The sequence below is a fragment of the Malus sylvestris genome, chromosome 16, assembly GCF_916048215.2.
Source record: "Malus sylvestris chromosome 16, drMalSylv7.2, whole genome shotgun sequence".
Classification (NCBI taxonomy): Eukaryota; Viridiplantae; Streptophyta; class Magnoliopsida; order Rosales; family Rosaceae; genus Malus; species Malus sylvestris.
Window position 1 is genome coordinate 35,851,457 of NC_062275.1, and position 15,125 is coordinate 35,866,581.

At 37.2% G+C, this 15,125-nt stretch overlaps 1 protein-coding gene and 1 pseudogene across 1 annotated transcript; one reads left to right on the forward strand and one right to left on the reverse strand.

Moving 5' to 3' along the window:
• Positions 1 to 143: 143 nt before the first annotated feature.
• Positions 144 to 5,367, reverse strand: LOC126606642 (uncharacterized). Its single transcript, XM_050274024.1, has 7 exons — positions 5,210 to 5,367; positions 4,908 to 4,978; positions 4,109 to 4,230; positions 2,849 to 2,997; positions 1,547 to 1,694; positions 1,311 to 1,470; positions 144 to 425 (listed from the first exon to the last, which is right to left on the reverse strand). Exons 2-7 carry the CDS (start codon positions 4,918 to 4,920, stop codon positions 334 to 336), a joined length of 684 nt encoding a protein of 227 aa, XP_050129981.1. The 5' UTR covers positions 4,921 to 4,978; positions 5,210 to 5,367; the 3' UTR covers positions 144 to 333.
• A 3,546-nt stretch (positions 5,368 to 8,913) lies between these two features.
• The window catches only part of LOC126609333 (probable inactive shikimate kinase like 2, chloroplastic), a 58,292-nt pseudogene continuing 52,080 nt past the window's right edge, over positions 8,914 to 15,125 (forward strand).

Below are 15,125 nucleotides of genomic sequence, written 5' to 3' on the forward strand. Positions count from 1 at the left end.
CATTCATGTTTTATCATTCGTTTGCGCGTATCCCCCTATACGACTTACAAGATTTGGATTACAATTACACTTAAAAAAAATGTCATTGTAAGTGTAGCCATATATTTGACAAGCCAATGACTCCCATGAGCATGTAGCATCTGTAACCGGCAAAATTGACCATCATATAAAATTAAAAAGGGCAATCCGAAAATCTCTTATTTGACAAAATACATCACACTTTGTATCAATCACTCTCTTCAGAGCGCCGCCGGAGGAATCTCTCCCTACTTCAATGTTGAAAATACATGGTTCTTTACTGCATTCTGATGAAAACTTGCTACATCGAAACACTCACATAAAATCATAGTCATCAAGCGGACCATAGCCATCAACAGCTATATCATCATTCGGCTTATCAACAAGTAGCTGCTTTTTCTTGGAGCCTGAAAACAAGGAAAGCAATTAACAAACACCAAGGAAAGCTACACCATCAACATACGTTCATACACCTCTCTATCTGAACCCTCTGATGTGGGACAATTTTCACACATAAAAGGATGGATTACCACTAGGTAAAGATAAGGGGCATAATTAGATTGCTCCACATAACTATCGAAATAGCACTAACAATATTCCTCAATTCTTTTCTTTTCTTTTTTCAGTTGGATTGATTTTTTATTAAAGGATACCTTTGAATGGGAAACGATAGGAATTGGTTGGTATCAGACTCTAAAATCTAAAGTGGATGGCATTGCCATACCTTCAACTCTGATTACATAAAACCTCAGCTATTTTAATTATCGGTGACACCTGCACCTAAAAAGGAAAGCACAGTGGCTGCTTTGACCAACACTCTAAACGAGTTTACTGAATCAAATGTGCAAGGCATTTTTTAACACGTTAGTTTCACTTATTGGTGACACCTACACCTAAACCAGAAAACACAGGCTGTTTTGACCAATACCCTAAACAAGTTTACTGAATCAGACATGCAAGGCATTTTTAACACATTAGTTTCAGTTATCTGTGACACCTACACCTAAACCGGAAACCACAGGGGCAGCTTTGACCAATACCATAAACAAGTTTTCTGAATCAAACGTGCAATGCATTTTTTAACACTTAAGTTTCCGAGTTCCACAATACTAAGAGCTTCTGGCTGACACTTCTCAAAACAAATATCAATATAATTCTTTTTTCTTTGCCTTTCTTCACATATAGGACACTATTTTGGTTTTCAAGAGAATGAGAAATCATAAATAAAACTCAAAATGAAGCATGAGGCATTCTATTCTTATCAAAGAATGAAATGGGCTTAAGAGACGCACCTGTTTTCTTTTTACCAGCATTTGCTTCCTTCTCTGCTTTTATTTTCTCATTTGCAATTGCTGTAATGGAAGATGAAACTTCTTTTGCATCTGCTCCTTTCAATGAAGTCATTGACAGTCTCATTACTGCCTTGATTAGACCAATATAATGGAAACTTTTCTGCAATTAAATTTCAAAAAATTATGTATCTGAAATTCTCGAAGCTTTGTTAAACGGATATGACAAATTAACACACCTCAAATGGACGAAGTTTATGTGAAATTAGTTCTGCATATTCCAGGAAGTCACTTTCAGATTTAGGAATGAAATTGTCTAGGGTTTTATAATTGCCTCCGCTGGAAAACAATTCTTTAGTGGACTTATAATCTGCTTCTTCCACCAGCCTGTGGCGTAGAGAAAAGCTTCAGTAAGAACCACTAATGACCAAAAGCTAACCAAATGTTTCGTACTATATATCTTTTTTGTAATATACTTACAGTTTAGTGCAGTCAATATGTAATTGTTAGTCAAATGTAACAAACCATGTTCTCATGGAGAAATAATTAACTCTGAATCAACTGGGTCTATCATCCAGAGGATAGGCATAGACAAAAATGAAGAAAAAAAACCTAATGAAGGCCAGTCCCCGCATATCACAATTCTAAAACTTCATCGAACACAGACATCAAGTGCAGCCCAGGTGCACCATTAACAGATAATATAGTGCATGGCAGACACAATGATAAACAACATTATAAACATCAGAAGTACTCAAAACAATGGTTTTACTCACATAGGCGCTATTCATATCAAGATATTAAAAGAATTCAAAACAAAAACCAAAGAAACAGAATTGCGGGGCTTAATTACATTAGAATGCATGACAACTCACCACATTTCAACCATTGGTAGCACCAATAAAACAATATAAAAAAAACCCTAAAGTTGTGTTGAGTGGGCTAATGAGGGCCATTCATCAAACACTTACAACAAAACACGAACTGTTTGCTATAAACCAAAGTCGAATACATTCTGTTTGAGAAATATTTATCAACCCATGACTATTTAATTTTACTTCCAAATCTCAGTGAAAAACTCGAAGCATTGAGTGATTACATATTACATAGCCACTACCTCCACCAAGCGGTCCCAACAAGTACAATTTAGGAAAAATAGTACTAAAAAAAACCTAGAACAAGGGTGTCGATTAACTGACACAATGAACTATATAGTGAAGATGAAATATTCACAACCTAGTTGAGTTCGAATTGGATCTTTCTATTGATGATTCATTTTGACTTATCTTTAATAATTTTACAAATTTCTGTAAATTTTTTGTTATTAAAAAGAGTGATCCTTTTTAAATATGAATTTTAAGTAACAGTAACACGTTTGTTTTGTTGACATAAAATTTGGTCCGGCTTCTTAATAGGAGGCAGCACCAAACGCCTGACTAAATTCTGTATAATAGTCAGTACTGTAAGACACAGATTAGTAATATCCAACCTAAATTAGTCAGTACCACATACTAAACAAGGCCTAAATGTTAAACTCTCACCTTTGTTGGCGAAGTTTCTCAGACACAGGATCCAGTGGCTCTTCCTTTTCTACTTGAACGGTTTTCCCTTTCTTTTCTGTAGCTTTTTCAGCAGGTTTTGTTGCAGGTTTCTTAGGTGCCTTCTCAGAAACAGGCTTTGTTACAGGTTCCTGCCCACCATAAAAAATAACTTATTATAAAGACTAATCATAATCATAAAATAAATACAGATTTTTTTCAGTAGAATAAGTGTAAAAACAAAACAGCCATCTATATGATGCATGCGGTTTGTGGACAAAGCCTCTAAGGTTAATGACTGCAAAACGGCTTGCTGTGGTTTGTGGACAAATTGAATATATGCACACAACAACAACCAAGGCCAACCCGATGGAAACCAAACCAAACCAATTGTAATGGATCCAGTGCGGTTTGATTCTGTTACAGCAGTTGTTTCTGAACCAACCGGTTCAGCTTCACCCCCCCCCCCCCCAGGCTCTCCCAAAAAAAAACCCAAAAGGGGACACGCATAAACGAAAACCCTTTGTATCATCTTGACCAGTCATAAATTTCTTTTGCCATTTGTATATAATTCATTGGAATACCAACCAGAGATTTAAACCTGACCATCTAACATGATGATCCAGAACCTATTCATCAAAAAGACTATCACTTGGTATAATATTGTCATATCAAACCATTTGATATGTCCTAAGTTAGTAAATCTCACTTTCAATAGTAAAGGAGAATGAATCCAATCACTGAAAGGAACCAACATTGTTGCAAAAATGAGGCCAGACTTCACAATAATGTGGAACCCTTTGTCTCAAAACTAGTCATCTCTATTTTCAATTAAGAGCAAGGAAGGAACTAGCGCGCAATGAACTATTTTTAATGTCTATTTTCAATTAATATGACTATTATACATAGACAAAACACAAGTGCAGTACAAAGTGACATTATATGGTGTACCAGTCAAAGACATCCCATAATACCCATATAATATTAAAAAGTCATCCCATGGTGTCAATGCATAAAATTCACCATTTATATGCATATATATTGCCATAAGATACAAAGTTGGGTTTTCACACCAAAAGAAAAATTAATGTTGGCCATGGTCATTTTAAAGATAAATAAGCATGAAACAATCCCTGGCCAAATTAGCTAGTAAGAAACGTTATCCATCAAACCGTGACAGGGATTCTAAATGACGCACAGGAAAAAAATTGCTTTCCGAAACTCAACAAAATAATAAGATCACAACTGCGTTACTGATCTTACCAAAGGAGCAGGTTCATCTAAATCCTCCCATGACTCGGTAATATCATTTTCATCCACATCTTCATCATCCCATTTATGTACTGGTTGGTCCTTAGAAAGGAGAGTTGGGGCTTTCTCATCTTCTGAAGCATCAAAAAAGAATGCTAGCTTTGTAAACAAAAAAACTCCACTTACAAAGAAAACAAATTGTTATTCAAAGGTTTAAGCAAGCAAGCAAGCTTTAGGTGGCAAATATGAAACATAATAATTAGTAAAAGAATATTAAAAGATCACTGTTCTACAAATCCCCGCCTAGTGCCATTAATCCCTAGGCATTTGAAAATTAAGAAATGACGCCTATACCTGCTTAGGCACCCTCCTAGGCTGCCTGGGCACCCGCCTAGGTCGCAACTCTTATTTAGACAGAAGATAGGTAACTTTCATTTTGCATTTTATTATTTTTAATAAATTGTAAGAAACTTGTTGAATACTTAGATTAACACCTCTTATAATCTATTTTGCAGTTTATGTATCCCAATTAAATTATATACTTTTTAATTATAACCAGACACTTATTTATACAATTCTGCCTAGTCCGCATAGGCCCGCCTATCTGCCTGGGCACTAGTCCCCAGCCCACCGCCCGACTTGCGTCTTTCAGAACTTTGAAAAATATTACAAAAATTGCAAGCATATCACCGCTCCTCAACAATAAAACAGTAATTATCTCCATCCTAAATCTTAAACTACCATTAGCAAGCAAAATTTGCACAAAATTTCACGGGCATAATTAAAATAGAATTAAACCAAGCACTATTACCCCAGTCCTCCATCTAATTTGGCGATTCTTTAATCAAATTACCGATTTTTCGACGAAATAAAGTATTAATCCTGCATATCAACACATGTAACCATCCATCATCAGACATTAGAAAAAAATTGGCAAATTAAGAACAGGGTACTGCTAGAGCATTCGAACCCAAAAAATAAATTTAAAAAAACAATTGACCAGAAACAGTTTTCGGGATTTTGCAGAAACTGTCAATATTTTTAGGGTTTGGAAGAGAAAATCCAGAACAAAATTTGGGTTTCGATAAATCGATCTGGAAAAGGGGGAATTACCTTAGCAATGGAAGAAGCGCAATTGATCGATCAGGTGCTGAGAAGCGTCTACGGCTCTTTCTCGGAAACCCTAATTCCCTCTCTATATTCTCAGTATTCTTCCTTCTCGGCTGACTGTCAGTGTGCCAAACTCGACAACGCTAAGGCCCGGTTTTTTACCTTTATATTCTTCACAAATTCTCTTGTGCGGACCGCGGACCAACGGTGCTGCGTTTTTTTAGCCGTTTGATTTGATCTGGACGGCTCCCAACTAGGGCTGGGCATTTTGAAAAACAAAAAACCGATTGAACCGCTCGAACTGTTCGAACCGCACCAGCAGCTTGGTTAGTTTTGTTTTGTTTTTGGTTTTTTTAATTTTCGATGGTTAAATTGAATGGCAGTGATCTTATTCGATTTGACAATAAGTTCCCAAAATTCTTACGATGCGATTAACCGAACTGACCCGCATATATTTAATTTTATTTTTTTAATCATAATTAATACGTGTAGTAATATAAATGGTTAGTTATTTATGAGTTACAGTGTTTTCATCACATGAAAACAAAACCTGATTAGTTTAAGTCTCTTTGGAGAAGAACGGGGGGACCACTTGGAGAAGGCAGCTGCTACTGCTTTGGTGCTTTCCTTTGGCTGCTTCATTTGTGTTTTTCTTTGAACAATCAATCGTTTTGGTGCTACATACTTGTTTGGACCCTAAATGATGTTTTTGGGCTGAGCCCATGATTGTTCTCGGTCCAATAAGAGGTGTTAGGAATATTCCCACCATGAGCCTGGCCTAGTGGAATTCGGCCAAATCCTATCAGGAAATGGTTTCATTTGGATAAAGGTGAGTGGCTGAATCCTAGTACAATAAGGAATCCTTAGGGGCTAGTTATGCTTTGAATCAGAAAAGGTGCCAATACTCAAGGGTTAAATTTTGGTGATAAAAGAGCTTGATTCAGAGTCCTACAAAAGTTAGAATTGGCCGAAACCTATTCAGATTGGGTTAAGGAATTCTAGTCTGAGTGAAACTCCACTTCGGCCATGAGGGAATTACTACTATAAATTGAGAGGGGTGTGTAAACATTTAAGCCCCTCCAAATCAACATACAAAACTGCCCTGCGCAAATTTTGCTCTATGTGAAACCTCTCAAACATCTTGAAATTTTTATTTTCCTTTTTCCTGCCAACATACCTTCAGTTTGGATAAACAACACTGTGTTGGCAACTGGCAACATCTTTAGTTTGGATAAACAGTATTGGAGCTGTAGAATCAGCCGATCGAGGAGCACCTTCAGTTTGGATAAACAACACTGCTTCGAGATCGATTGGTTATCTATTCAAGTCTTTGTCGATGAGGACTCTTTAGCCTTCTCATTGAAAGATGTCATCTCATCAGCCTTCTGGGCGAAGTCAAATGTTACCAGGTTACTTAATATTCGGCACAATGAAAACTAAATTCGATATTGAACTTCGCAGAATTAGCAGCCTTGTCTTCAGGCTCTAGAACCCGAAGGCTGATACATGTTCCTTCATCGGCTACAATTGCAAGATCAAGAAGTCATCAGCGCACCCAACCCTGCATCAACATTCATTCATTCCCCGGCCGAGCTCAACCGATGAGTTGGCACGCCCCGCATTCAATCGAATGACGTAGTTAGCTTATTAGCTATTCGGCTTGCATGCCACGTAAACTAAGTAGTTTTTATGGTCAACAATACTGTAGCTTTTGTGAGAGAAATTTGTTATGTATTTTCATCTTCACATAAAATCGAAAATCAATCCAAACCAACCCGGCACTGTCGGTTAACTGACCTGATCGGTTTTAGACCCAACTTTGTCGGTTTCAATTTGCAATTTTGGCCCAATCGACTAGGTCGGTTTGATTTTGGTTTTGGCCCAAAATCGACCTAAACCAACCCACGCCCACGCCCACGCCTACTCCTACCAAATGAGGCCAACCGAGTTGGTCAATGGAATCAAGTCATAAATGACTCTAAATTTAATTCTATTTTTGGAATAAACGATATTATCTACACTAAAAAGTAGAGGGGCCAAGCCTACAATGAGCTAGCAATAGTGTAGTTCAAATTCTCCTTTGGCCAAAATCAAATCTAAGACCTCTAACTAACAAGTGAAGAGGAATACTTTTTTTGGTCGAAGGAGAAACTTTCATAAAAAAGGCAAAGCGCTGCAAGGAAACGGTAAAAAAAGGCTACAAACAACACTTCAGGCCTAAGGATGGCAATTAAAACTGTTAAACCCTATTTCCGCAAGTAATCGATCCGAACGGTTTGGTTTTTGAGACTAAATTTATGGTATTTTACGGTTACGGGTAACCAGCGCGTAAATTTTTCGGTTTCGAGTTCGGTTATGGTCATTAGGTATCCGACCCCAACCCACCCAAAACTGAACCGTTTTCATTTCTAATAAAAAGTATAAATATATATATATATATATATATATATATATATATATTATATAGAGAAATGAGTTATCAATAATCATGCATTATTAAATACAGAAGTCCATGCTAGTAATTATATATGCATTATGTCATTAATAGTATAAATTATATGCTTAACAATTATCAATAGTATAAGTATTTTCTTAATAATATAAGTATCTAATATTATTTATTATATGCATTGTATCAGTTGTATTACTTATGCACTATTTAATATTATTTATTATATGCATTGTATTAGCAATAAATTTAATCTCAATTTCATTTAAAATCCACTCTTTAATTAATAATATAAACAAATATAAATTATATAAATATCATAATAGGGAAAACCATTACCAATGAGAAATTTGTTGCCTGACGGGTTTGGTTATGGAAACATTTGTTCGGGAATTCTACAGTTTCATATTCGGGGAAAATAAATGGGTTCGGGTATGGAAATGGCACATCCGAAATCGAAAAACCCTTTTTAGAAAGTATTTCAACAAACAAGATATTTAGCAACTGACCTAAACCCGATCAGCGCCGTTGCCTTCCCTATTCAGGCCCCAGAACATAGGCCACGTGAAAGGACAAAAACATAATTTTATTGTACACCCACTAAACCTACTCAATATACAATGCTTATCTTTGAAAATTGAGTATTCGTGTCAATTCACTTGAATACTAAGTTGTTTAAGGTTTCCACATCCATTGGTTAGAAAGACAGAGATTGTGGGGTTGTTTGCTGAGTTTAGCAACATGTCACACTTGATCCTCGAATTGAACCTATGTCTAGCCCACATGTTTGGATCCCTCTTTATCTACCAATCTCTATAGCCACCAAAAGCTAAGTCGGCAAACACATAATTTATGGAATTCTGACCAAATGAATGTTGAAACCTAAATTGCTTAGTATTCAAGTGAAAGGAAACAAATAGCCAATTTCTAAAGATAGGTATCGTATATTGCATAGGTTTAGTGGGTGTATAAAAAAAATACATTTTTTTCCTCACATGCCAATTTTAATGATCTTTTAACTGATTGTCTTGAATTGGCTAACTGATGTAAACACATGGCAATTTGGTGAAATTGAAAACACAGTGACTAAATTAGCCGATAAAGTAAAAAACAGAAACCATTTTGATATTAATTTTTTTTTGTTTTTGTATAAACCATTAGTTTCTTATTTTCCCAATTATTTGTTGATGTTGTCAGTTTAGACCAACCCTTCTTATCCAAGGCTGAAGGCTTTCCATTTTCCTTAACTAAAACTCAAATGGTGGTGACGGCCATTTTGACCATGAATTCCACCTTGGCTTTTAGTTTCTCACAAAACCCTGCCTACAACTTCCAGAAGCTCTACAAACCAAAATGGAGGAGGCCTGTTTCACTCACACTCCCCAACCTTTCCTTCCTAACTCCTAACAAAACTGGGCACCCTTTATACACATCCACTTCGGCCTCCTCCTCCTCCATCCCCACCACCGTTGAGAACTACCACTACATGAAAACATGGAATAGGTGACCAAATTTTATGTGGCGTCCAAAAATTCACCACATACTTTTTTCTATATGTGACGAATATTTAAAGGTGTCATGCATGACTAGTTTGTTAGTTAAGCACGAAATTTAAGAACACTTATGTGATGATAAATACGTCACATATTCTAGAATTAAGTGACGAATATCATAAGCGTCACCTGTTGTACTAAAGGCAAGAAAAAAAATGGTATTTATCAAAAACCCCCAAATCATATAAGCCATTTGCTAACCTTTCATCAATCTTTCTCTTAAACACACTCCTTCTCACTTCTCACTCAGACAATGAAGTTCCTCTCCCTTTCCAATCTCCCAGCCGCCGTCCGTATCCTCTCAAATCTCTCTTACCAACCATCGCTCTCTCCCAAGCTATTTTATCCAGTTTTCTCACTTCTCAGTCTCAAAGCTGAATTCGATCGAAAGTTTGAAACCCTAGAAAAAACCAGTCACGTTATCTCCTTCCTGTTAGCACCCAGAATCTAGGTTCAACCTTAACCCTTGGTAATGGAGGTAAAGAGAAAAAGCAAGAAGAACAAAAGGATTTTTGTATTAAATTTCAATCTAACCGTTGCCTCCACTATTGAGAGGTTATAACAACTTTTGCTAGCTCCCCACACATGTGAGTGCCATATCAACTATATAAGACAAAAACATAATAAAATATTCCCTCAACTTACTAAAATACTACTGAGTCCCACCTAATTACATTTAGTTGCAATTTTTTCCTCTTCCGTGTGATCAAGACAATCAACATAATTGGATCATAATAATGCCTTCCCCTTCAAGAACCTTGTCCACAATGTTTAAAGGTTAAAATCTGGAAACCTTGACTGGAAATCATTGAAATCCTCCCAAATAGCTTCAGTTGTTTCCTTGTCAAGCCATTGCACTAGCACTTGAACTCCAGCTGTAACAACTCGTCCCAATTTTGACGAATCGAAAAAGGTTAACTTCATAATTTCACTTTGGGTGGGATATTTTATTGTTGGTTTTACTTTTTGGGTCTTAATTGGTGAGCCATGTGGGGTTCATCCTATTATTTTGTCCCCATGCCTCTTTCTTCTTTGGCTGCCACGTGGCAGCTTTCCCTCACCTCATTTCTTTCTCTTCTTCTTCCCGAGCCCCCTTTCACTTCATCTCTCTCGCTCTCTCTATATCTCGAGCACGAACCACCCACATCAACACCCTTTCATGATGAAATTTAGATTAACCCCACCAAAGTTGAGTGCAACTCGATCATAGAAGTCGATTTATGGGCTTGTATGGACGATCAGATGGCGGGAAGAAATTGTACTTAATGAACCGTGAGTTCCAAATCTCTTTGTCGAGCTCTGGCGTGATTCATGTTCAAATTTTTGTAAATTTGGAAGGAGGTAAGCTTTATTAGATGATTTGAGATTTGGTCTATCTATTTAATGTTTGTGTGTGTTTTTCAAATTCCCAGTTTTTCAGACGAAACACGACGACCTTCGAGCTAAATTTTGACGAACTCCAACTGCAGTCAGCCCTCAAATTGGTAATTTCTTGTTCCCCACTTATTTAGCTTCATTGTGGTTAAAAAATCACCAGAAATGGTAAAGTTTTGACCCCAGATCGGAGCTGGGGAAGTTTCCCGGTGAAAACCTTGAATTTCCAGTGTTCTTCTTTGCGAGGTTCGGCAACCCGTGAGTGAAATCGGGTCGACCCGACCCACAACCCAACCAGTTGTTGGGCCAACCCAATGAACATGCCTAAACCCTTGGGCTGAGTAACTTTTTCATTGACTTTTTTGGTTTCGGTCAGGATCCCTTCTAAGCTAATTTCGATGTCCTGAATCTATTTCAGACGTTCATTTTCTCAAATTCAATCGTTTTAGTATAGTTTTATTAATTGGTACCTTTATGTACTTAAGTGCAATTGTTTATGACATTTCCGTCCACCCTTGTTTGCATGGCTCTTCGCCAACGGTGTAAGGTGAGTGGACCCCTTCTAAAATGCATGTTTTAATAGTAGGAATGCATACATGAAAAACATGATTTAATGGTTACGTTTTATCAGTAAATTAGATTTACACTTTATGATTATCATGCTTTACTAAGAATATTTTGGAATACCATACTTTATCGAATTTATGTTCTTTGTAGTATATACGATGGATGACTATATACTATGAAGATGTTTTGCGATATATGTACTTATGTTGGAAATGTTATATTCAATGTTTTTGAGCGTATTTAGTGGTCGTTGTCCTGCCTATGGGTGTATGTCCCACCTATGGGCGATTGTTCTGGCTACGGGCATATGTCCTACCTACGGGCGATGGTTTTGCCTACGGGGGCGTATGTTCTGCCTACGGGCGTATGGCCTGCCTACGAGTGCATGATGGAAAGCCTTCGGGCGATTTGATACCATTAGTTAGCACACTATATACGATATATGTTTTATGGCATGTTAGGGTTTTCGGAAAACCTATCACATATTATGCTATTAGTTTTCCTAAAATTTGGGGTTAGTATGTTGGTGAATAACTGTTTTAGTATTATATATATATATCAACTTGGTCCACTCATGTTTTGTTTTGTGACCCCTTAGGACTTAGAATCGAGGCGTACAATCTCGGCATTAAGGCATTCCTGTATTGGCATTTTCAAGTCCTCTCGGTGTATGACCCATCCTTTTGTTCATTCAATTTTATATTATTCCTTTTTAGTGTCTCATTTTAGTTGTATGCTCTGAACACGTTCCATAATTGCATCTTCATTATAATTAAATTTACAAGTTTTAGTTTTGTCGGTCAATTGTTTCTAGTTCTCTTGCATCTTTATATTGTTTCGTCATATTTGGGTGTCGGCCAGCACGTGCCTACCCTAGTGTTTGGAGAATATCAGGGTCAAGCATATCACCAGCTGAGTTCCCTTTCTTGTAAATCCTCCGAGCTAAAATCCCTTCAGGTACATGTTGTGCTAGACCATCATCCAATGGGTGGGGAAGCATGGATTGCATTGCAACATTAGGACCTAGTTGTTTCTTGTGGCAATTCACATGAAACACTGGGTGAATTTTGCTTCCTTCAAGTAGATTGAGCTTGTAAGCCATTGCCCAAATTTTATCCAGCACTTTATACGGAACATAGTACCTAGGTTGCAGCTTATGATAACTGTGGGGGTGCCAAAGACTATAGTTGATAAGGAACCATTTTTAAGTAAACAAGATCACCAACTCCAAACTCTCTCACTTCGTTTCTTTTCACCTTGTAGCTTCATTCAATTTTGAGCTAACTCCAGATTGACTCTTAGCACAGATAACATCTTGTCCCTTTCAATCAAGCTCTGCTCCATTGCATCCACTCTAGTAGTTCCCAGTTCATAGGCTGCCAAATGAGGATGAGGATACTCGTAAACTAGTTCAAATGAGGTAATTTTCGAAGTTATGTGATAGGAGGTGCTGAAATACCATTATGCCCAAGCAAGTCATTTAACCTAATTCCTAGGTTGGCCCTCTACAAAGCATCGAAGGTATGTCTCCAAGCACCTATTTAACACCTCAGTTTGACCATCACTTTGTGGGTGATACCTTGAGCTTATACACAGCTTAGAATTCTGCAACTTGAAAAATTCCTTCCAAAAAGCACTTATGAAGAAAAGATCCCTGTCACTCACTATAGACTGAGGCATGCCATGTAGTTTGAAGATGTTATCAACAAATAATTGAGCAACACTAGCGGTAGAGTAGGGGTGTGAGAGTGTTACAAAATGGGAATATTTGGACAATCAATCAATGACCACCATTATCACTGATTTTCCCTTGCATAAAGGTAACCCTACTATAAAATCCATGCTGATATTAGTCCATACCTTAGTTGGAATGGGTAGTGGCTGTAATAATCCTACAGGGGATGTTGTTTCATACTTATATTTTTGACAAATATGGCAGTTAGAAATGAATTGCTTGACATCTCTCTTCATGCCTTGCCAATATAATAGTTTCTTTAATCTGTGATAGCTCTTTATAACCCCTTGATGACCACCAACAAGAGTTGAATGATTTTTTTCCATAAGTTTATTCCTTCACTTAGAAGTAGGACTTAAAACAATTCGACCTTTATAGCATAAAAACCCATTCATGAAAAAGAATCTGGCAAGTGAAGAACTGCCAGTATCAAAGTGCAGATTGTTTAACACCTTTTCAGTTCTCTTAACAACCCATGTATCCTGTTCACTGTATCTCTGGATCTCATCCAACCAACCTCCATAGGAGTATGAAATGGAAGAGCACTCCAACAAAGAAAGAGCACAAGAACCCTCACTGGTAGATACCCTATGTACTCTAGATAAAGTATCTATTACAACATTATCTTGTCCAACTTTATAGTTAATCTCATAGTCAAATCCCAAGAGTTTAGAGACCCACTTCTGTTGAAAAGGGGTGGTAACCCTTTGATTCAAGAAGTATTTAAGACTATGATGATCAGTCTTGATCACAAAGTGCCTACCTTGCAGATAATTCTCCACTTTTTAACTGCATACACTATTGCAATTAATTCCCTCTCATAGGTTGACAAAGCTTGGTTTCTTGGGCCTAACATTTGACTAGTGAGTGTTATAGGTCTCTTACCCTGTTGTAACATTGCACCAATTCCACACCCTGAAGCATCATACTCAATTTCAAAGGTTTTAGTGAAATCTGGTAAGGCTAACACCTGTGGAGAAGCCATGGTAGCTTTGAGTTGTTTAAAAGTTGTAGTAGCTTCCTTGCTCTAATTAAAACCATCATTCTTAGTGAGCTGATACAATGGTGGATAGATCCCACTGTATCCAGGAATGAATTTCCAGTAATAATAAGTTAATCTTAAGAAACCCCTTAATTGCTTGACTGTTTTAGGTGTAGGCCACTCCTTTATAACTTGTAACTTGGATGGATTAGTCTTCACTTCTTCATTAGAGACTAGGTGTCCCAGATATTCTACCCTTTTTTGTCCTAGAGAGCACTTGGACTTCTTAAGCTAGAGTTGGTTGTGGTGCAGAATCTCAAAAGCAGTCTTGAGGTGCAATAAGTGGTCCTTCTAGCTTTTACTATATATTAACACATCATCAAAGAAAACCAACACAAACTTCCTGAGGTTAGGCTTAAAAAGATCATTCATTGCTTTGAAAGGTTGCTGGGGTATTAGTGAGACCAAAAGGCATCACTTAGAACTCATAGTGGCCTTCATGAGTTTTGAAGGTTGTCTTAGCTACAGCCTCAGGGTGCATTAAAATCTGGTGATAACCAGACCTCAGATCAAGTTTTGAAAAATAGGTAGAGCACTATGTAAGTCATCTAGCAAGTCATCAATCAAAGGAATGAGGTATTTATCCTTGATTGTCAGTGCATTGAGCTCTCTATAGTCAATGTACATCCTTTAGGTTCCTTCTTTCTTTTTAACTAGAAGCATAAGAAAGGAAAATAGGTTGTGACTTGGTTTAATGAACCTTGTAGCAAACAACTCTTGTATAGCCTTCTCTATTTCAGCATTCTGCAATGGGCCATAGTTGTGAGGTCGAATAATGGGAGGTATAGCCCCATGTACTAGTGGAATATGATGGTCATGCAACCTTGAAGGGGGTAACTGAGATGATAACACAAATAGTTCATCAAATGCTTCACTGAGATGTTGCAGATCCTGAAGTTGAACTGATGTTAAAGGATTTGGTTGCACTTTCTGGTCTGCTATGAAGTATAAAAATAAACCCAAATAAGAGTTGAGTAGTTCCTTGTCAATATGGTGAAGTGAGACTACTTGTATGAGTGGTTCTGCAGAAGGGTTGTGGCTCAATTTATACTTCTTTTGATTCTTGGTAAACTCCATGGTGAACAATTGGAAGTCCTACAAGACTAGACTAACTATAGAAAACCAATGAACTCCCAACACAACATCACAACCACTTAGTGGAAGGGAATAGAGGTTTACTTTGCAGTTATAACCCCCCA